At 50.7% G+C, this 21,740-nt stretch overlaps 2 protein-coding genes across 4 annotated transcripts in view; both read left to right on the top strand.

Moving 5' to 3' along the window:
* Positions 1 to 6,262, top strand: part of FAM178A (family with sequence similarity 178, member A) — a 38,170-nt gene extending 31,908 nt beyond the window's left edge. For all 3 annotated transcript variants that reach the window (XM_004680529.2, XM_012723836.1, XM_012723837.1), the window contains 2 exons: positions 798 to 866; positions 2,923 to 6,262. In XM_004680529.2, the coding sequence (XP_004680586.1) occupies positions 798 to 866; positions 2,923 to 2,958 (105 nt within the window). In that variant the 3' untranslated portion in view covers positions 2,959 to 6,262. The remainder of the gene's footprint in view (positions 1 to 797; positions 867 to 2,922) is intronic.
* A 4,162-nt stretch (positions 6,263 to 10,424) lies between these two features.
* Positions 10,425 to 21,330, top strand: SEMA4G (sema domain, immunoglobulin domain (Ig), transmembrane domain (TM) and short cytoplasmic domain, (semaphorin) 4G). The gene is made up of 16 exons (XM_004680527.2): positions 10,425 to 10,509; positions 13,268 to 13,393; positions 13,481 to 13,745; positions 13,838 to 13,986; positions 14,244 to 14,306; positions 15,659 to 15,757; positions 15,852 to 15,945; positions 16,092 to 16,205; positions 16,379 to 16,548; positions 16,627 to 16,796; positions 17,074 to 17,218; positions 17,297 to 17,519; positions 17,905 to 18,020; positions 18,149 to 18,324; positions 18,454 to 18,515; positions 20,279 to 21,330. Exons 3-16 carry the CDS (start codon positions 13,535 to 13,537, stop codon positions 21,106 to 21,108), a joined length of 2,622 nt encoding a protein of 873 aa, XP_004680584.2. The 5' UTR covers positions 10,425 to 10,509; positions 13,268 to 13,393; positions 13,481 to 13,534; the 3' UTR covers positions 21,109 to 21,330.
* The last annotated feature ends 410 nt before the right edge of the window (positions 21,331 to 21,740 follow it).

Below are 21,740 nucleotides of genomic sequence, written 5' to 3'. Positions count from 1 at the left end.
GCTATAAATTTCCTGACTTGTTTAAAACATTTCTGAAGTAGTTATGAACAAGAGCTAATTGGGCATCTCTGGAGTGAAAGGAAAGTATCAGTTTTGTACAATTACTTATTAAATCACCAAGTGTAGAAATACACTGGGAATTTAAGAGAAATTTTAGTTCTTTGCTAAAACCTAGAGATGCATAACAATGAATTTTGGATCTTCTGATTAATGTGAAAAGGAACAAATGACAACCATTTTGTGTGTCTTTCAAATCTTGAGTCTTTCAAACAGAAGGTAAGAAAGCAGGAAGTAGCCCAAAGTCTCAGACCCTGAAAAAAAGACTACCCCCTTCACCTGCCTCTTTTTTTTTTAAGATTTGTTTATTTATGCATCCAAGAATTGAGGTACTGGCCAGAGGTGTGGTAGGTGAGAGGATTCTGTTCTGGAAACAGAACAGGTGGATTGACTGAAACACACTGCTGAGGGGAGCAGTGGGCGATACAGGAGAGGTCAGCAAGTTGAAAATGTGTCTTGATAGCAGGGACTGTTTTTCTGGGTGATCTTTAGTAATTAATAGGAAAATAGGATCCAGTATTTTAAATTACGGTAAAGAATAAAAGCCTTATTAGTCATTGGCCTTTGAAAGCACCTCTAGAAGATGAGTAGTTAATTTTCTTTCTTGATAAAAATCAAATTGAGTCGGATTGTTGAATGTGGACTTGTCATAGCTATCAAATGTTTTATATCAAGCATCAGACTGATTTTAGCTGAGACTGTTTTGATCTTACCCTTTTTCTCCCTTTGATATCTTTAAGGTAAAAGACTTGGTTGCCAGGATACATGGAAAATGGCAGGAAATAATCCAGAACTGTCGGCCTACTCAGGTGTCATTTTGTTAACAATTTATTCTTAATAGTTTTGCTGAATGGCATTTCTACACACTGTTTAGAAAAAATAGGCCATTTCCTCCTGGGTATCATAAAATAAACTGGAGAATCTAGTATAATAATACATGGTTTATGTGTGTTCTTCAGTTTTTGTTTGTTTTATATTCATTGATTTGTCTCCAGAAGTAGCTAAACCCACTTAATATGTTACATTGTATCTAGGTTATTTTATTAGGAGTCTTTTTCTTAACAACTTTATTTCCAGATGAAATTCACATGGCGTACATTTCACCCATTTTAAATATATACTGGTTTTAGTAAATGTATATAACATTGTACAACCATCACCACAGTCTGACTTTTGAACATTTTTGTCATCCCAAAAAGAAATCCCATACCCATCAACAGTCACTCCCGATTCCCCTACCACCTGCATTCCCATCTTTATTCATCCCACAAGCCCAACTCTATTTTCTGTCTACGTAGATTTGCCTTTTCTGTGCATTTCATATAAATGAAATCATATACTGTGTGTGGCCTGTTATGACTGGCTTCTACACATAGTTGTTAGGTGAATCTGTGTTATAGCATATATGTCCTTTCAATTGCCAAATGTATGGATATATCACATTAATCTAACCACTTAGTAGATGATTTTCTAGTTGTTTCCACTTCTGGCTGTTAGGAACAACACTTCCATGAACATACGTATACAGCTTTGTATATGAATGTATGTTTTCTATGGAAACACCTTGCACATTCACTTGTTAGTGGAATTGCTGAGTCATATGACAATTCTGTGTTAAATGTCTTGAGGAATTGCCAGACTGTTTTCCAAAGTGACTGCACCATTTTATATTCCAACCAGAATATATGAGATTTCTATTCTCTCAGCGTTCTCCCTAAAACTTACTACCTAACTTTCAACTGCCGTCACAGTAGGAGGCTAGAAGTAGAATCTCATTGTGGTTTTAATTTGTATTTACCTAGTTTGAGTAATAATCTTGAACATCTTTTTTTTTTTTTTTAGGCTTATTGGCCATCCGTATAACTTATTTGGGGGAATGTCTGTTTAAATCTTTTGCCTATATCTTCATTGGGTTTTTTTATCTTTTTATTATTGAATTGTGAGAATTTGCCATATGTTCTAAATATAAATCTCTTCTTAGATACATAATTTGCAAAAATTTCCCCCCTTTTTATATTGTTTTCATTATCTTGGTGTCATTTCTAGAACAAAAATTTTTAATTGTGATGAAGTCCTATTCATCTGTTTTTTACTATCCTTTTTTCACTTATGCTTTTTTGGTGTCTATCTGAAGAGCCTTTGCTGAATCGAGGCAGTCAACTTTGTCATCCTGCTTGTTTACAGGCTGACTGGGATTGTCTAAAACAGTACTTCTCCAATTTTAATGTACATAGTTACCAACTAAAAACTTGTTGAAATGCAGATTCTGTTCAAAGGGTCTAGAGTGGTGTACCTGAGACAGTCTGTTTTCCTCATAGAGCCTCAGATTGATACCACAGGGTCTCAAATTTCAGTAGAGAGGTTCTGGAAGTGGCTTATATTGTATAACAAAGTAACAACAGGACACTGTAGGTCAATTAGGAAAAGCAGTCTCACTATTTTATAACATTTTTACTATCATTCATTTAGTGTTCTTCATAAGATATGCATTCCCTTTTAGAGCTGTCTTTGAGACTTAATACACAAGGTAGTGTTTCATCATTGTTTTAGTCTGTCTCATTATACTTTTTTAGATTGGCCATCTTTGTTTATATGGCATTAAAATAGAAAAGAATGTGATATCAAAACCAGATAAACATTTAATTTTCTTAACTATGACCTGCCACCTGTGTATATTGATGAGAAAACATTTTGTACTTATACATTTTTTATTGTCAGACCACAAAATGTGAAACTTGAATCTGATTACCATAAACCTTCAGAGAAATATGCAACACAAATTATATTTCTTCCATTGTCAAAGATGATTAATTCATAATCTTATTGATTTTCCTTTGTTCTTTTTTTTCCCTTTCCATTTTCTAGGGGCAGCTTCATGACTTCTGGGTACCAGATTCTTAACAGAAGTTTTAGCAGCAAAAACATGAATTGAGAGAAATTCAGTAAGAGCCTTCTCTGGAAGAGGATTACCAGAATCTGATGAAATGCTAAGAAAATATTCAGCAAATATACCACATGAATATCTAGTATAATGTTGGTAATGAAGAAATTGCCATTTTTGAAGCAGATATGAAACATGATCTACTTAATTAAGGCAACTGGCTTTGTAAAAGAGCAGAATTCTGTAGAGGGGAGGGGTAGAAGCAGTTAGTAGTTGGCATGTGTCATAGGCCCCTGTTAATTCCTCTTGTTAAATTTTAAGCTAATTAACTTTTAGCGAGATGGTATTTGTGACTTGGATAATCACAGCAACTGTGTAAGAGAGGATTTGGTCCAACCCGAGGACTTGGTCATGGAAACCAAGACCATGTTCCAGTGGGTTTGATTTTCCTTGTTGGCTATTTTAGGACACAAAGGGAAAGTTTAGGCTGTATTTAGTAACAAAGAGAAGTAAATCTTCTGTAACTCCTATAAACCACAGGGAGGTTTTAATCCATACATTTTTCTTCACTGTTCAAGATTATAAATCTGTTTAAATTTTTAATATACGTTTAAACAGTTGAGAAACAAAAGTTTGGTATATTGTCAGATCTCCATAAAGGGGAGAGGTTAAGCTATAAAATAGTCGCTCTGTTTTTGTGCCAAAACATTCTAGTGTGCAGTTTGTTTTGGATTTCTTTTAAAAATACAGTTAAATCTTGGACTCTTGGCTAAATTTTAGAAGTTTGGCCCTCGCTAGCCATAATACAAAAGTCTATATTGTAAAAGTGTAAAAACCTGGACAAGTTTCGAAAATCTTTAACTCTCGTAAGTACATAATCTTGGCAGAGACCTGGATGGTGTTTATTCTTTGGAACACTGTGTGTGTATGTGTGTCTGTGTGTCTGTGTGTGTGTCTGTGTGTACAGATGCATAGTGTGTACATGCACACACACATTTATATTTTAAAGTTGTTGCACTTGAAAACCACAGCTGCTCTAAATTCTTAAACACTGGAAAGCCATCCTTTGGTTTAAATGGTGGAAGGTTAGTGGAAGTGCACGTGCTGGTCTTAACCCAGGGGTTCTTTTGAAGCCTTTGATGGTAATAGACTCGTACTAGCCCAGCTGAAGAATTCCTTTTATTGCCTGAGTGTCCCTTTTAAGGAGGGTTTGTTTCTTGAACGAGAAGCCAACTTTTCTTTCCACATTGACTTGGATGACACTGCTCTGCTGAGCACCCTTTTTGTCTCCAGCTGTGGGAGAAAGATGATGGAGGAAAGGGAATTGACTTGGTTTTTATCATTTGAGAGGACAGAAAATAGATTTTGAAAATACACTTTCTACCTCTAAATTGAGGCTTAGAAGTAAAAAGCATTCTATCTCAAAGTTATCCTTAAAAAAGAATATCAGTAACTTTTGAGCCCATGTCAAGCATTGAGCAGTTGATAGACTTTATAGGGAAGACTTCAGTAAATCCAGTTCCCAAGAACCTTATCTGGATGAGGCTCTAAGAGCCAGACCCACAAAAGTTTTAATCTGTGTTGAGTTTACTGGTAAGAATATTATCTTGATACTACCTCTCAAGGGAATTGTTAGAAATGCCACTTATGGTTAATGAGATAGATACAAAGAGTTATATTTGACAGAAGCTTGAAACTCTGGCATCTATCTGCCCAACAATGGGGGCTTTCATTCTCTGTAATTTAATACTTGTAGATACATTATTTGTGTGTAATTTTATAAGTGTTCATATTTTTCTCATTTTGCATTGTGTAAAGTGTACAAAATCTCAAAAGTATAAAATACTGCTTATATTGCTTGTAATTACAGTGTGTAAATATTTTCTAATCGTGTACATTGACAGGGGGACAAGTGGGTTATTCAGGTTTTTTTTTTAAGTGACCCTTTTGTATTGCAGTTTCAATAGATAACTGCCCATCAAATTTCAAGCCACTTTGATACATTTTTATTTAGCAGTTCCAATAAGAAAAATCTCTATTTTTGTCATGCTCCATTAGAGAAAAAGAATACTTCATCTGTCCCTTTCAGATAAATAGCCAAACATCAGTTTGGATCCTTGTGTTTATGACTGTGGTAGAGTCTTCAGTCTACAGGTCATATTCCAGTCAGTATTTGCATTTGGGTTCTCATAAAAAATTTGTTACTCTTTCAGCACAGGTAGCCCATGATTTTTCTCCCAAATCAAGTATTATCCTCCTCCCTCGAGTCCCAGTGCTTTGTCTCCCTGCTGCTGATGTTGCCCAGTGAATGGGATGGTAGCGGGGTAGAAAATGTTCATTGCACAGAGAATGTCAGGCCATTTTTGGGACTTGGCAAACAAAGCTTGCACTGAGTGGTGGTGTGTTTGGCAGTATTGCCGTGCCAAAAATCACCTGTCTCATTTCCCGATGTGTATGTCAAACTGATTACCCTTATTGCAAGCTGAAAATTAAGGTACTTGTGTTTATGCTTTGTGTGTAACTGTTTGCCTTTTCTAAACTGCTTTTCTTGTTATCCTGTATAATTCTATTAGTTATATCATGTTAAGTGAAGAGGCTCTTCATGCACAAAATGCATCTATGTAGCAGCAGAGTAACAGCATTTGTACATTTTCTCTGTCTCCTGATGGCAGCGGTGCCTTTGTCACCTTTTGGGAAGTGGCATTTTGTTTTCATTTTGAATTGTAAGAGTTTGCTTTTGACTTCCCAGAAATCTCCCCAAATGTAAAAGATAGAAAACGGCGAGGTGCCGTCCAGGTGCAACTGGAGCGTTTGCATTTTTATTTCTGTCCAAACAACTGTAGTTAGGGGGAATGGCCAGTAATTATGTGTGGAGTCTTTAAGCCAAGAATAACATTTAAATTTTAAAATATTAAAGTTCCAGCGGTGACCAGTTAGCAAATGCAACCTAGTTGGAGCTCTAGGGGAGGACTGTCCTGGAGTGTCTCTGAAGAGGCAAGACAAGACAAGGGTGCAGGGAGCTGGGCGTGTAGCACCGTCAGCACGGCCCGTGGCTGTCACTGTCACTCACGTGTCCTGTGCCTCATTCTCTGTGCGTGCGTTTCCCGGGCCGTCCTGTCAGCAGCTACTCCACCAGCTTTTAGGCCGTTTACGAGTAAACGCAGACTTCTTTTTCTTTTTCTTTAATTTTAAGATTTTATACTACATCTTGTTTAAAGTCCTATGAATGTATGTGTGTGATTAAAACAGCTTTTTCTCAGTTTGAACACGTGTTTGGTAACATTTGTTTGGGAATGGGAATGGCTAAGTGTCTGGAATGTCCTGTTTCTCCCCCTATCCCATTCCTGGTTTTTAAACTGATTTCTTCCTTCCTCTTGCTTTGGAGTCTCCTGTTACCTTGATGTCTCCTGTGTCTCAAGTAAATACAGCTGTTGTTGTACATAGTTGACTTTTACATAATCCAGTTAATAATTTGCTGTATACTTTGTAGTGAGGAATTCAGCAATCTCATTTCTGTATCACTTCATTCACTATGCTCAGTCAGCTCACGAGTACCTACTACATGCTAGACACTCTTTAGAATTTAGTGATCTAGTGGTAAACAACATAAAACAGCTCTTATGAATCCTGCCTTCTGGTAGCCAAGTTTAAAAAATACTTCCTGTTATTGGGCAATGGACTGGAAAAGAATACATTTGATCTGGCACCCTGGTCTACAGTCCAGAACCAGAAAGACAAAGCCATCCAATACAGACTGCAGACTCAGGGCCACTTCCAGACTGCCAGGGGTTACAGCTGGGAGCTGGGGGGGGGGGTGGAGTATGGGGGGATGTAGGCTGATACCTCACTAGAGAAGCTGTTCTTATGAATTCATTGTAGGCATGGTTACCAGAGGCTTGGAGTTCTAGAACCATGCCAGTATTTCTCCCTCTGACAGGCTGGTAAGAGGAGACTATTTGTAGGACACTTTTCTCCTGACAGTAGGGAGGATTAGGAGAATGTGAGGTTAGGCAAAAGCAGACATACTGCTTTAAGTTCTCACTGAGAGGCAGATAGCACAGCCTTGTGTGTGACCTTGCCCATAGTCCCAACTTCACAAGGCTCATCATACCAGCCCTTTGATCTTTGGCAAGTTACTTAACCTTTCTGAGCTGTATTTCATCTGGTAAAAGGGAAAATAATGGTGTCTATCTCGAGTGTGTGGGATCTAAAGGAGCTAATAAATGAAAAGTGTTTAGCAAAGTGCCTAGTGTACAGCAAGAACTCAATGAATACCACCTGTTACTCTTTAGCTACAACTTGAGTGCCTTCTCAAATAACAAATTAATGCTAAGGCATTTGGGGGTTCACTTATGTTTGAGCAAACCATCTCTCTTAAGTGTACATGTACCAGATCCCTTCTGACATTGGGCGTTCTGGAGGCTTCTCTGCTACTGGTGAAAATTTTACTTGGTGACTTAGGCCCAGCATGCTAAAGCTGAGAAAGGGTTGGTGGGTGGCGATTTTCCCACATTTGTGGACATGTCCTGACACCCTTTTTCCTTGCTAACCATCCCCAGGCTGGAGTCGAGAGGGCAAACCAGAAGGCCCAGCTTTGGGTCTGACTCCAAGACAACTGGCTGGGAGGAAAACTTAACAGGCAAAACAGGCTTCTGAGGCACAGTGGAACAGTGAGACTACAGCATTGTTGCACAGTCCTTTGAAGAGGCATCTCAGCTGTATATGTGGCCAAAATAAAGATCGCACCACCTAAAGGGAGAGTGCTGGGCAAACCAGAGGTGGAGATGGCAAAGCAGGAACAGCAGTGCTGCCACAGTGAACAGGAAGCAGAACAACTTGACTAGGCCAGAGTTCTCTTGCCTCAGGGAACCACTGCTCATGTTTCAGGAGTCCATACCTCCCCCCTTCACCTAGGATCCCTGCTACAGTGAGTAACTGCTCTGTGCAAAGCTGGAGCCAAATGCTGGTGTGTAGGTGGCAGAGGACAAGTGGCCCTCAACCAGTTTCTTAAACCTAAGATGGGGAGAATAGCTTAGCAAAAACAAAATCACATTTGTGCTGTGTGTGTGAAGTATGCCGGAAGGTTTTCAAATGGGATCCTCACCGCCCACTGTCAAGCAGCCACGGTAGTGACATGAAGGATGAGTAGCAGCTCAAACAATGACCTGTCAGTGTCCCAGGACCCAAATTCAACAGGTTAGGATTATCTTTTGGTTTTAAATCTCCTGCTATCAATGTGCCCCTCATTTATATTTTATCAGAGTTGCAGAGATGAGTAGTGTCCATCCAAGAGGCTTTCTATAGAAAGTTCCATGAATTGCCATCACGTGTGATCTTTCATTAAGTTCAGAGATAAGTTGGTGGGGTGAGAGCAGCATGAGATGATCTGAATCTATTTTCAGAAGTACTGAAGTAACTGCCCAACTAGTTAAGCCAGAGCCTTGTTAGAACTCAGTATTGGGACTTAAACATTTTGTCCGTTTGAAAATACATAGGTACTGAGCTTGCCATCAGAACACCTTAGAGGAGGAAAGCTTGCCTTGTAGAATGTAGGTGAGTGAGATGCTAAACCTACCGCCTAATGATGTTGGCCTGAGGTGTCTGAAGTCAACACTGAGTTGTCGGCCCTCAGCCCTCTGGGCCCCTGTGTCAGGTACTTTGGGGCTAGCAATCTTCCTGACCTCCCCACTCTGTTACCCCAGCCCTCCTCCCATAAGAACTGTAGATATATCTTTTGAGCCATTTCATTCCTGGTCTTCACAGCTGACTCCCTACTCAATCCATCTGTTCTTCCAGAGTTTTTGTCTGTGGTCTTTTCCAAACTATCTGACTTCTGTTTCCCGCTAGGAAGCCTCCCGTCTCACCAACTAAACTCCCTGACCTCTTTTATGTCCCTTCTGCCTACTCCCTAGTTCACACGTGTGTACAAGCTTGCACGTTTCTGCCTTTGTCCTGGTGGTTTTCCTTCCAGCTTGCCCTGCATCCCTCTTCAGGATTTTCCAAGGCTGACTGTCCTCTCTGTAAGCACAAGATTGAATTTCAAGGCAAGTTATTTAACCTGGTAGAGCCTATCTTCCTGTCTATAAAATGGGGTTATCAATCCATTAAGGATAGGATGAGGGTACAGGACATTCTTTGTAGAAGTGTGAGTACACTTTAATGTATTTCTCCCCAGCCTCCTCCCTCGCCACGTACACACAGATCCTATTTGCAGAGTGCTGGGGAGGTGGAAGTGCGACTTGGGCCCTGCTGTCTAGCAATCTGCAGTCACACACAAGAGCCCAGACTACTAGATTGTATGTGATGACGTGCCAAAATGAGCTGTGAGGAATTCAGAAAGGAGGAATTGGGTGTCTTTCCCAAGGTGTCTTCAGTTGAGTAATGACAGAGCCACTTGAATCCTGGTTACCCTCTCTCAAGCCAGTGCTCATCCACCTGTTACCCCAGACCCCAGTCCCCCGGGACTCAGTCAGAGTCCTGGATACATGCACAGGTTGATTATGTCTGTGACCCTCGTTATTCTGGCCCCACTCTGGGCCTGTATCAATCTTGTCTTGAATGAGGGAGGGAGTGCCAGGCTAGGTCATGTCTAGAGCTTGGGTTTGATCCAAACCCTAGAGGGTCCTTAATATTAGCTATGGGGAGGAGGCATGGCCTGAGTTGAAGGGAAACTGCAGGACCACAGATTACTTGGTAAGGCCATTCCAGTTGAATGAAAGGAACTGGGGAGTTAATTGAGGGGCTTGCCCAGATTGCTGCTGGGTAAGGTGGTCGCAGTAAGAACGATGCTCAAGATGAGCTGAAAAAGAAGGCAGGTGTCTTGAGTGGCCCAGTCCCGGAGGAGATGATCCAGGATTACCTCTGATTTCATTGAGTGCACAGGGGCAAATATATCCAGATTTAGCATTTTCTTTGTGCACTTACAGACGGACAAGCTGTTACTTCATCGCTGTAGGGTCCCCCCAAACCCTGCACCCCCTCCCCCCAACCAAACACACCTCAGACCTTAAGATCTTGGAAGGACACAGGCAGGCTCCCTGTGTTCAGAGTTGCCAAAGCTTGGTTTCTACCCACATGTGACCCTTTACACCGGAGGTAAGAAGGGGTGGCAAGTGTGCAACAAAAGTCCTGGTCCCTCAGAGTCAAGCTCCCAGAGCACAGCTTTGCCAGTCCCCGGTAGGGTCCCAGGGCTGGGAGCAAGGAAGGTGGGCGGTAAACCCAAGGAGAGCGCGCTGGTGGTGAGGCCACCACCAGGGGGCACTACCGGGACATGGCCTTGCGTGGAGCGGTAAGGTGCGGGCGGGCAGAAGCCGCGGGGCTCGGTAAGAGTCTCGGCCTCCACCTGCTCTATTGTGTCCGCGGCGGGCGCCAGCGGAGAGAACTGAGCCCTTCCCCGCACCCCGCCCTGCCGGCCCCGCCTCCCGGCCCCTCCTTTCAGGCCCCTGCCCCACCCCCGGCTCCGCCTCCACACCCGCCCCGCCTCTGGCAGCGGCCCCTTCTCCCGCAGCTGGTGCTGTGCGGCCGCCGAGCCGCGCGTCACCGTCTCTATGGCCGGGGATCCGAGCGCAAAGGTGAGAGGGGGAGTGCGGAGGGCGGCAGGGACAGGGCTGAGGGGGCGGGGGCCGGGCCCGGCGCCCCACTCCCATGCCACCTTCCCGGCGGGGGCCAGGCCTTTCTCCCCGCCAAGTCCCGCGGTCCCGCATGAAGGATCCAGAGGGGCGCGGGCCAGGCCTCGGGCAGCGCTCGGCGCAGACCCGCCACCGCTGAGTCGCAGGCCGGCGCGGGGGCGGGGGCCCGCGTGGCCAGCAGTGTTCTCGGGATCTGGGTCACATCTCCCAGCGTCCAGCGGGATCGAAGGAGATCTTGTCCTCGAGCTACAGCAATAGAGACTGAGGTTAGACCTGGGAGAAGAGGGAAGCACGGGCTGCCCAGGCGGTGGAGGGGTGGGGGCTAGGCCCTTGGACCAGGAGAGACCTCCATCCTGCCGGGCGGAGGGGGACACTGCCTGTGCTAGGTAGGCAGACAAGTGGGGGGAAGGTCGCCCCCCCTGCCCACCCTGTCTTGGAGGCCTGCCCTCCACAGTTCCTGCACCCGAGGATCTAATAGTGGGTAAGTGACCAGAGGGGGCTGACCCTGGGGAAGAACCCAAACTATGCACTGGGGGTAGAGAGTGAGGTGCGGACTGGAGCCCTTTAAGCCTCTTCACCACTGGGGAAAAAGGGGCAGCGCCCCACCCCTCCATTTAGCCTCACCCTCCCTCGCAACAGGTTAAATGGGGGCTGAGGGCTTCTACCCAACTCCCCGATCTCCAACTGCAACATGGGTGCATGTAGAGGAGTGCTAGTGACCGCTTCTGCCCATCTACCTTTGCTCAGGGCCTCCTCCTGCCGGGGTTAGGTCCCCTCCCTCCCTTGCAGAGCAGCCTTGACCCATGTACCCATTCCATTTGAGTGTCCAAGGTCAGAAGCTTCCCCCATAACTATACACTCAGCTGGAATCTGGCCTTAGAATTGGGACTTTCGGGAAGGGAGGCGGGATTCTGCTCTGCATGGCACCCCCAATGGCCACTGGCCGTCTCCAAGATGTGAGAGAACTGGACCCCTGCGAGTGTGTTGTAAGTATGCTTACCTGTGCATAGAGGTGTGTGTGTGAGGACTCGTCCCTTCTGTGATGACGGTCCCTGAACTGCGTGAGTAGTGTTGTATGCACATCTGTACGTGTGTGTGCCAGACCCTCCCGTGCAGTGAATGCTGGTATGATCACCACCTGTCAGCCTGTGAGGCAGTGTGACCTGCTGAATGAATGGGCATGTGTGCGCAAACACCTTCCTGTGCACGTGTGTGACTGGTGAGTTTATGTGTTCACAGCCCTCCTGTGAACATGTGTGTGCACCTGTGTGCATGCACCTTACCCTACAGTCATGTGACTCTTGTGTAAACCTGTGTGAGTATGCCGTGCTCCGCACTCTGGCTGCTCTCACCTGGGTGTGTTCCTCCTGCCCAATCCTGGGAGCCCAATCTCTAGCCATAGGGTTTCCCCAACCCCCTCCTGCACTAAGCAAATAGGAGGCCCCAAAGGTAAACAGGTGTGCCTCAGGTGAAGACTGTGGCATCAGCAGTTTGCCCGAGGCTGTCCCTGCCCCAACTCCCAAAGCCCAAGTTGATGCCCCTCTGCGGTCCAGGACCCTCTTTCCTCTCATTCCCTTTCCTCCTCTGGGTCCTGCTCACTAGGGTGCTGACCTTTACTTCTCAAACAAATGTTCCCAACTCTTGTTCTCCCACTGGCCAGTTCCTCCCCTTCCATCAAGGCCACATAGTTAATATTTTACTTGGAAGAGAAGGGAGATGCCAGTAGCCCCTTTGGCCCTGTTTGTGGGCATCTGATGGGATCAGGTGGGTCAGGCTTCCCGCACAGGAAGCTTTTAGTAACCCTGTCAGAGATCACACTGGTTACAGAGTCAGAGGAGGTCTGTCCCTTCCCCGGTCCTCCATCCCCAGCTGGTTGGCTTAAGAGAGGATCAGGGGTGGGAACAGCCTCCAAGATGTGCCAGGGAGTGCTGGTCAGATGCTCAGGCCCTATCATCTGCTCTTTCCCTTCTGCTCATGGCTCAGTTAGCTGGCCCTGTGCACTCCTGCACGGACATTACACCTGTGCAGCCAGGGCCAGGGATCCCCATGCCTATGAGTGCCTCTTTGCAGGTAGGAGCATTCGTGGATGACCAGCCAGAGGGTGCAGTACTGACTCAAATGGGCAGGGCAGAGATATGCACCCCCTCAGAGAAGAATGCTGAAGAGGAGAAGTGTCCAATTAAAGAGAAATTCCAGAGGGAGCTCTCAGGCCAGGGGAAAGAAAAAACAAAGGGAAAACAGGGCAAAACAAACAAAGGCCCATTAACCATCTCTACCCAGCCCTCCTGCATAAGGCACACCACCCCCCACGCCACCCCCCCCACCCCCTCAGGCCACAGGGACAGCTGTTTGCCTGGGTTGAGTGAAGCCGAACCCCCACAAGGTGGTTGTCTAGCTAGATTTCCGGTGTGCTGGGGGGAGGCCGGTGTGCTGGGGGGTGTGCTGGGGGGAGGCTGGTATGCTGGGGGGTGTGCTGGGGGGAGGCTGTCACCTGGAGCTTGGGTTGGAGGGAGTCTAGGGCCTGGTAAGGGGAGTGAATTCCACACAACTTGCAGCCTCAGAGCAGACAGTCCATCATGAGAGGGGGGGGATTCTGTGAATGCTGGAACCCCTCGGTTTCGTGCCCCCTGAGTCAGAGGCCATGCTGTCTACACTCCACCCTCACAGATCAAAATCTTTCTGGTATTTTTTTTTCCTTCAGAAAGCGGACCTCAGAAAACCAGGACAGGTCCTGCTGTCGGAGCTGGGTGACCCCACCAGTCACCTACAACCCTCCAGTGACCCCATGACTCCCTTTCACCGTGGAGTTTGTTTTTGATGCGGAAAGGTGGTATACAGTGCACTCCCCTCTCTGACCTCTGCCTGGGATCCCATGGCCACACAACCCTGTGATTCCAGTTCCCCCCGATTCCAGGACCCTCCTTGGCCACATGACCTGTAATCTTCTGAGTGACCTCCCTGGACCTTGATGCCTGTGACTGTTGTTCCCACTGTCCCCTTGACTCTGGCCCTGGCTCCCCTTGGGGGTCTTGTTGGTCTGGTCCTCCCCAGGAAGATGTGGGGGAGGCTCTGGGCCCTCCTGCTGAGCCTCCTCACAGCCACTGCAGTCCCTGGACCCTCACTGCGAAGACCTTCCAGAGAACTAGACGCCACCCCTCGAATGACCATCTCCTATGAAGGTTAGACCCCGCTACCGTGAAAGCCTGTGGAAACTAGGGCTAGGGCTGGGGAGCAGCCCTAGAACTGGGCTCACAGCTTCAGCTCTCCCCAGAGCTTTCCGGGACCCGGCATTTCAAGGGCCGAGCCCAGAACTACTCGACGCTGCTGCTGGAGGAGGCTTCAGCAAGGCTGCTGGTGGGGGCCCGAGGCGCCCTGTTCTCTCTCAATGCCCACAACATAGGAGATGGGGCTCACAAAGAGGTCAGCTCCTGCTACCTGGACCACCCAGGGTCTGTCCCGTTTTGTCCGACTCCCTGGGCCCTGCTGGCTTTGCGTAGCCCCCGTTTGGACAGTGCTGCCCTTCCCGGTCCAGGCCTCCTATTTCTGACGCTCCTCCTGAAATGTACCCGCCCCCGTTTCCCAGCTCCCTGGGGTCCTGCCGCCTAGGTCCAGAGGCCATGGGGAAACACGAGGGTTTTGGGGTCAGTGCGTCAACCCACTCTCTTTCGCCCCTCCAGATCCTTTGGGAAGCCTCTCCGGAGATGCAAAGTAAATGTCATCAGAAAGGGAAAAACAACCAGGTATGTGGTCTGCCTTGTGCCCGCTCCTTTCTTCCTCCTCAGTGTTGACATCAGGACTGGCGGAGACGCAGCAGAGGTGCAGATCAGCCGGTCAGTTGCAGCAACCACAATTAACATTATAGATGTTGCTGGAGTGCCAGGCCCTGGGCGCAGCACTTCTAGTCAAACATCTGGTGACTTATTAGCTTGGCCTGCATTGGCATGTTAATCTCTTCTGGGCTCCCAAGCGATAATCATGATAACAACAAGCAATCTCTAGTAAGTGCTGACTTAGCTAATATCTTACCTACTTCTAAAGTAATCTTATGAAATGCTAAAAGGCGAGAAGGACTCTTACGAGGCAAAGAAGAGGGTGGCCGCTGAGCATGTGTGGTGGGCAGAGCAGGCCAGTGCGCTGGCGAAGGGGCGTGAGCCCAGAGGGAGGCAGGGCGGCGCCCACAGGGCTGGGGCACAGGACTCTGCTCAGTGGACTGCCTCAGGGAATTAAAACACTGCCCTGACAGGATCTGGTTGCAAGAGTGTGCTAGCTGGTCGGCTATCTCTAGAAAGCCCAGACAATGGCAAAACAGCATTCCCCTCTGAAGGCAACGGGGTTAAAGAAGATTCTATTTACAACACGTCCCTGTGTACCTTTTGAATTTTATACTGCTCTCATACCCCTCATTCATTCAATGAATAAAATACTTTTTATAAAGCTTGGTTTGGGGGTTCGGAGGGCTGTCGGCGAGGCTGCTGCTACTCAGGGCAGAGGTGGTGGTGGCAATCTGGATGAGGATGACGGAGGTGGAGAAGTAGAACGAGTCAAGAGACTTCCTCAGGGAGAGGCACTGGAGGAGTGGGAAGCAGCGGGGATGACTCCTGGCGTCTGGACTGAGTAATGGATGGAGGGATGGAGGGAGGGAGGGTGGGAGGTGGGAAAGACAGGACGGACAGGTTTAGGAGGGAAGACAGCAGTTAGGAGCAAGGGCGAGCTGCTTTCTGACAGGTGAGTTTGATAGGTCTGTGGTTTATCAGGTGGGGAGCGCTGGAGCCTGGTATTGTCACCCCAGGGGGGTGTCAGAGCTCTAAGATTGAAGGGCACTGCTGAGAAGATAGGGTGCAGAGAACTGCTGGACAAGCAGGAGAAGCCAGCAGAGTAGCCGACCCAAGCGGGAAGAGAAAAGGGTCAAGTTGTGGGGAGCCCAGAGGCGTTCCCGGGGAGATTCTGTGTTGGGGGGGGCGGGGAGAAGGCCCACTGGAGCCTTAGAACTCTCCATCCTGTGGAGGAGACTAGGGTGGAGAGCTACGAAGCGGGACTAACAGGAGGCCTTTGAGTCACCGAGCCGCACAGCACCCTCTCCCCCACCCCACAGACCGAGTGCTTCAACCACGTGCGATTCCTGCAGCGGCTCAACGCCACCCACCTGTACGTGTGCGGGACTCACGCCTTCCAGCCCCTCTGTGCGGCCATTGTGAGTGCGCCCTGCCGGCCCTGGCCACTGCTCCAGACCCCAGGCCGTGTGCGTCTCGGGCCACACCCCTGACTTGCGCCCCTCGTTGCCCCAGGATTCTGAGGCCTTCACCTTGCCAACCAGCTTTGAGGAGGGGAAGGAGAAATGTCCGTATGACCCAGCCCGAGGCTTCACGGGCCTCATCATCGGTGAGCGCGCCCGCGCCCCACGCCGGCCCTCACCCATAATCACGCTGCTCCGTGGGCCAGGGATCTTGGCACGAGGCCTTGGCACCCATGTGTCCTGTGCCTTATTGTCTGTGACCTGTTTCTCATCCTGCCTGGCCCTGCTGCAGATGGAGGCCTATACACAGCCACTCGGTATGAGTTCCGGAGCATTCCTGACATCCGCCGGAGTCGACACCCACACTCCCTGAGGACTGAGGAGGCGCCCATGCACTGGCTCAACGGTTAGGAGGGTGGGGCAGGGGGCTGTTTCTTCCCTTGACTCCCTAGGCAGTTGGCCATCCCACCCCCAAATGCCCAGGTGAGCCTACCTATTCCTGGGTGCGGAGTGAGGGGGAGAGGCAGGGGGAAGGGACCCAGCGTGTTTCAGAAGCCACTTGGACTGCCTGGCCCACAGATGCTGAGTTTGTGTTCTCCGTCCTGGTGCGTGAGAGCACGGCCAGCGCCGTGGGTGACGACGACAAGGTTTACTACTTCTTCACTGAGCGCGCCGCCGAGGAGGGCTCGGGCAGCTTTCCCCAGGGCCGCAGCAGCCACCGCGTGGCCCGTGTGGCCCGTGTGTGCAAGGTGAGTGGGCTGAGGTTGGAGCGAGCACCCCGAGGCCGGAGCGCTGACCCCGCCCTCATCTGTGTCCCCGCCTCCCAGGGGGACCTGGGCGGGCGGAAGATCCTGCAGAAGAAGTGGACGTCCTTCCTGAAGGCGCGCCTCTTCTGCCACATTCCACAATATGAGACTCTGCGTGACGTCTGCAGCCTGGACACCGACGCCTCGGCCCGCACACATTTCTACGCTGCCTTCACGCTGACCACACAGTGGTCAGTGCAGGGATGGTGGGGAGGCAAGGAAGTGGGGACAGCGGAGGGGCTGGCGCGGAGCTCAGTGAGGACGAGACCATGCTGGAGGGCTGGCTGCAAGAGGGAGACTGCCAGGCGCCTCTAGCGAGCAGGGCCAGAGGTCGCAGTGGCTATTGACCTCAGGAGCAGGCAGTGTGCCTGGAGCTGGAAGTGGCCAGGATAATAGTGGGCTCTAGACCGGGCAGGGTACCCGCCACACTCAGCGTGACTCACCCCCTCCCCCGTGTCCCGCCCTCAGGAAGACACTGGAGGCCTCGGCCATCTGCCGCTATGACCTGGCTGAGGTGCAGACTGTCTTCACGGGCCCCTACATGGAATACCAGGATGGTGCCCGGCGCTGGGGACGCTACGAGGGCGGAGTGCCAGAGCCGCGGCCCGGCTCGGTGAGTGCAGAATGGCCAGAAGGCGAGTGAGTGGGGCAGGTGGTGAGGTCCTGCGCTCACCTGCCATCCCTGCTCCAGTGCATCACAGATTCGCTGCGCAGCCGAGGCTACAACTCATCCCAGGACTTGCCGTCCCTGGTCCTGGACTTTGTGAAGCTGCACCCACTGATGGCCCGGCCAGTGCTGCCCACACGGGGACGGCCCCTGCTGCTCAAGCGCAGTGTGCGCTACACACACCTCACAGGGACGCCTGTCACCACGCCTGCCGGACTCTCCTATGACCTGCTCTTTCTGGGCACAGGTGCTTCTGACCCCTGACCTGAGCCCTCTGGCAAGTGCTGATCTGAGTCCATGACCTCTGTTGACCTCTTACCCCCGGTTAACCCCAATAACAAAACCCTGGTGACTGCTGATGTTGATTCTTCAACACGCACTCAGTCACCGGCCCCCAGTTGCCACTGGCTTTTGGTGACTGCTGACTTCTGTGGCCAACAGTAATGACATTTACCTGACCACTAGGGCAGCGGAGCCCACTCATTCCTGTCATGACTAGCCCAGAGTGCCCGGTGTCCTGCTACTGCCTGACTGTCCCTGACCTCCTGGCTCCCCAGCTGCTGCCCTTAGGCTCTTGTGAGGGGCCGCAAGCAGGTTCGTTGTTGGACGTTGACTCGATTCTTTCCCTGCAGCTGATGGCTGGATCCACAAAGCTGTGGTCCTGGGCTCTGGGATGCACATCATTGAAGAGACACAGGTGTTCAAGGAGCCCCAACCTGTGGAGAATCTGGTCATCTCTTCAATGCAGGTAGCCCCTGACTTGTGACCCTCAATATGACCTTTAAGAACAGCAGAGGAAGGAAGGGGGCAGTGGCCGTGTGTGTCTGTAGGTGGGAGTGGGGGTGCCGCTGACCAGCTGTTCTCTCTGGTTCCCAGCACAGCCTCTACGTGGGGGCCCCTAGTGGAGTCGTCCAGTTACCTCTCTCCAGCTGTTCCCGCTACCGCTCCTGCTATGACTGCATCCTGGCCCGGGACCCTTTCTGCGGCTGGAACCCCAGCACCCTTACCTGTGTGGTGGCCACCACCGTAGCCAGCAGGGCCCAGGGTAGCAGGTAGGACAGGGAGGGCGAGGGCCCGTGTGCCTGGAAAGGCCTGCCGGCTCGAGGTGGAGTGGGCCTGCGGTGACATCTCTGCTGACCCTTCCGCTGGCTCCCCTCTCATGAGTGCTGATCTGTCTCCAGGTCGGTGGTGATCCAGGACATAGAGCGAGGAAACCGAGGCTGTGAAGGCAACAACAGCACAGGTCAGTGGCACGGGGCTGCGTGTGGGCCTGCTGCAGAGCCAGGCCCGTCACTGCCCCGCGCGTGGTGTCTGTCACACGGGTGGCTCGCGTGCTTCCAGCGAGGGTGGGTCGGACAGAGTCTGCGCTGCGCAGAGTAAGCGTTCAACAAACATTTGCTGCCCAAATGAGTTACAAATTTTCAGTGAGGAGAAACAGGCTTAAAATACTTTCTTTAAAAAAGAATTATTCGTTTATTGTAAGATCTTTTAACTTATTTATTTTACGTGGAAGAACTGGGGTGTGGGCCAGAAGTGCGGGAGAGATAAGAGGATTCCTCAGAGACAGAGTGGGGAGCACAACAGGCGGACTGACTGAAGCACACTGCTGAGGGGAGCAGCGGGCAGTCAGCAGAGGTCTACCTTGCCAGGGGGGTCACCTCCCTGGCTGGGGATGAAACTCAGGCCATCTCGGTGAAAGTCCTGAGACTTAACCCCTGGGTTACCACAGAGGCCCAAAATACAAAATTTCTTGTCTGGAGCTCATAGCCAAGTTGGCATTGGGGGAGCAGGCAATTAAATGATCACACAAATAATTATAAGCCTTTTCATTGGCTTTTGTGACAAAGGGAATAATTACAACTACACAAAGGTTAGAAAAATAATGGGTACTTCCCTGCGGGCACTCAGATGACTAGCTGATATCTGGGTGCACAGTTAAAGATGACAGCGAACACGCACTGAGGACTCACAGTAGGCCAGACACTGTTCAGACGCTGACAAGCCCAATCTAACTTACTCTCACTATGTCCCTGTGTGAGAGGTGCCATGACTGTCATTTCCATGAGCGGTGACCTCTCTGAGACAGCGAGAATAAGTTAGCTGCCCAACGTTAACCAGCTATTAAGCAGCAGGGTCAGAATTCAAACCTGACGGCAAGTGATCTGACTGCAGCTTGCTATTAAAAAAAATAATAATTTATTTATGCATATAGAACTGGCCTACAGGCCAGAGATGCAGAGGACTCCCCAGAGACAGAGTGGGGAGCAGAACAGGTAGATCCACTAAAACACACTGCTGAGGGGAGCAGCGGGTGAGACAGGAGAGGTCTGCTGTGCCCTGCGTGTCAGCTCCCTGGCCGGGGACTGAACTCACGCCGAAGCGGCTGAATTCAGCTTCACAGTGCTGCACTTTCACCCAGGGTGCCACCAGGGATGGTCCTGGAGCTTCCTTTTGATCACTAAGGTGCCCTCTCCCTCAAGTTCACCAGGCCAGTGGAGGGCATGTGGTGGGGAGGACACCCCATCAGAGGGAACAGCCGGCAGATAGAGTGTGGTGTGTTTGGGCAACAAGAGGCTGAACAAAGGCAAGAGTCTGAGGTGTCTGACTTAAGCAACTCAGTAGTTGGTGCTGTCCACAGTGATGGCAGCTCAAGGGAGGCTTTGCCCTACTTCCTGGGACTTGTCCAAGGACCTCACGTGAAAATGCAGCACGTGGAAGGCAGTCAAGTCTGGTGCCCAAGAGGGAACTTGGCAATAGCACAGACTAACTCCAGAGGAGGGGACGACAGCCCAGAGAGAGGAGCAACACCCCAGGCACCGCCTGCCTCCCAGGAAGGGCCAAGCTTGAGTCTGCACGGGCACGGGCACACAGGAGCCTGGCGCTTGTCACAGTTCCAGATTCTGCGCTTGTATTGAGACTTGACAGTGAGCCGCATGGCTCATCACGCTCCAGGGCACCGCCTGGGATCGACAGGCTCTGACAGCTCCTCCTGTCCCCTCCCTCCAGGGCCACCACCACCGCTGAAGACCCGCTCTGTCCTCCGGGGTGATGATGTTCTCCTGCCCTGTGACCAGCCATCCAACCTGGCCAGGGCCCTGTGGCTGCTCAATGGGAGCAGGGGCCTGAGCGACGGGCAGGATGGCTACCGTGTGGGTGTGGACGGGCTGCTGGTGACCGACACACAGCCCGAGCACAGTGGCCACTATGGCTGCTACGCAGAGGAGAACGGCCTGCGCACCCTGCTGGCGTCCTATAGCCTCACGGTCCGGCGGGCCACTCCTGCCCCAGCCCCGCAAGCCCCGGCCCTGCCTGGGACACAACTGGCACCTGATGTGAAGCTGCTCTATGTGCTAGCCATCGCGGCGCTGGGTGGCCTCTGCCTCATCCTGGCCTCCTCCCTCCTCTATGTGGCCTGTCTTCGAGGAGGTAGACGAGGCCGGAGACGAAAATACTCTCTGGGTCGGGCTGGCCGGGCAGGCGGCTCTGCTGTGCAGCTGCAGACAGTCTCAGGCCAGTGTCCAGGAGAGGAAGATGACGGGGACGATGGGGAGGGGCCCGGGGGCATGGAAGCCGGCTGCCTCCAGATCATCCCCGGGGAGGGAGCCCCAGCACCACCGCCTCCCCCACCCCCACCGCCCCCGGCTGAGCTGACCAACGGGCTGGTGGCACTGCCCAGTCGGCTGCGCAGGATGAATGGCAACAGCTATGTGCTCCTGAGGCAGAGCAACAATGGAGTGCCAGCCGGGCCCTGCTCCTTCGCTGAGGAGCTCAGCCGCATCCTAGAGAAGAGGAAGCACACTCAGCTGGTAGAGCACTTGGACGAGAGCTCCGTCTGAGCGCAGCCTCCGGGGCCAGTGCTCTCCCCAGCCGGCCTGGCTGCCCCAGGCTGGGCCACGGCCTCCCCCACACAGTCACCCTACCTTTACAGCCCCCACTCCAGGCCCTCCCCCCAACTTTTTGATGTCCCTGTAGGGCTGGCCAGTGAGGCCCAGCCGAAGCCCTCTCCTCAGTCTTCAAAGACCCACCTGTGAGCAGCCCAGGCCAACCAGTGCTCCTCAGGTAGGCGCTCCCTCGGGGCCTGGTGCTCTGCAGACCCAGCCCAGGCCCTACCCTCTTGACCTACGAATGTGGGAGGAGAGGATACCATTTTCCTGCCCTTTTCTCCACTCAAATCCTTCCTTTCTCCCAGGCAGGGCTCTGCAGGTCCAGATGGCCTCACTGTCACCACCCTCCGGATGGCCCTCTGTGCTGGATGGTCCTGAAACCAGACCAGACCTCTGCCAGCCGCCAGAGCCACCTGAGCCCTGCGTACATGCACATGCGCACATGGAAGAATGTCAGCTGGGCTGCAGGACCCCCACCCCCACCCGGTGCATTCTTGTGTTTCATCCCGCCTTCTGGACTTGGGTACCCTCCCAACTGCCACAGCCCATTCCATCAAACCCTCTCCCTAGTCCCAGTCCCGTGT

This window comes from Condylura cristata, unplaced genomic scaffold, assembly GCF_000260355.1.
Source record: "Condylura cristata isolate star-nosed mole 26May11 unplaced genomic scaffold, ConCri1.0 scaffold00011, whole genome shotgun sequence".
Lineage (NCBI taxonomy): Eukaryota > Metazoa > Chordata > Mammalia > Eulipotyphla > Talpidae > Condylura > Condylura cristata.
Note: the sequence above shows the minus strand (reverse complement) of the source record. Positions and strands in the feature narration are given on the sequence as shown.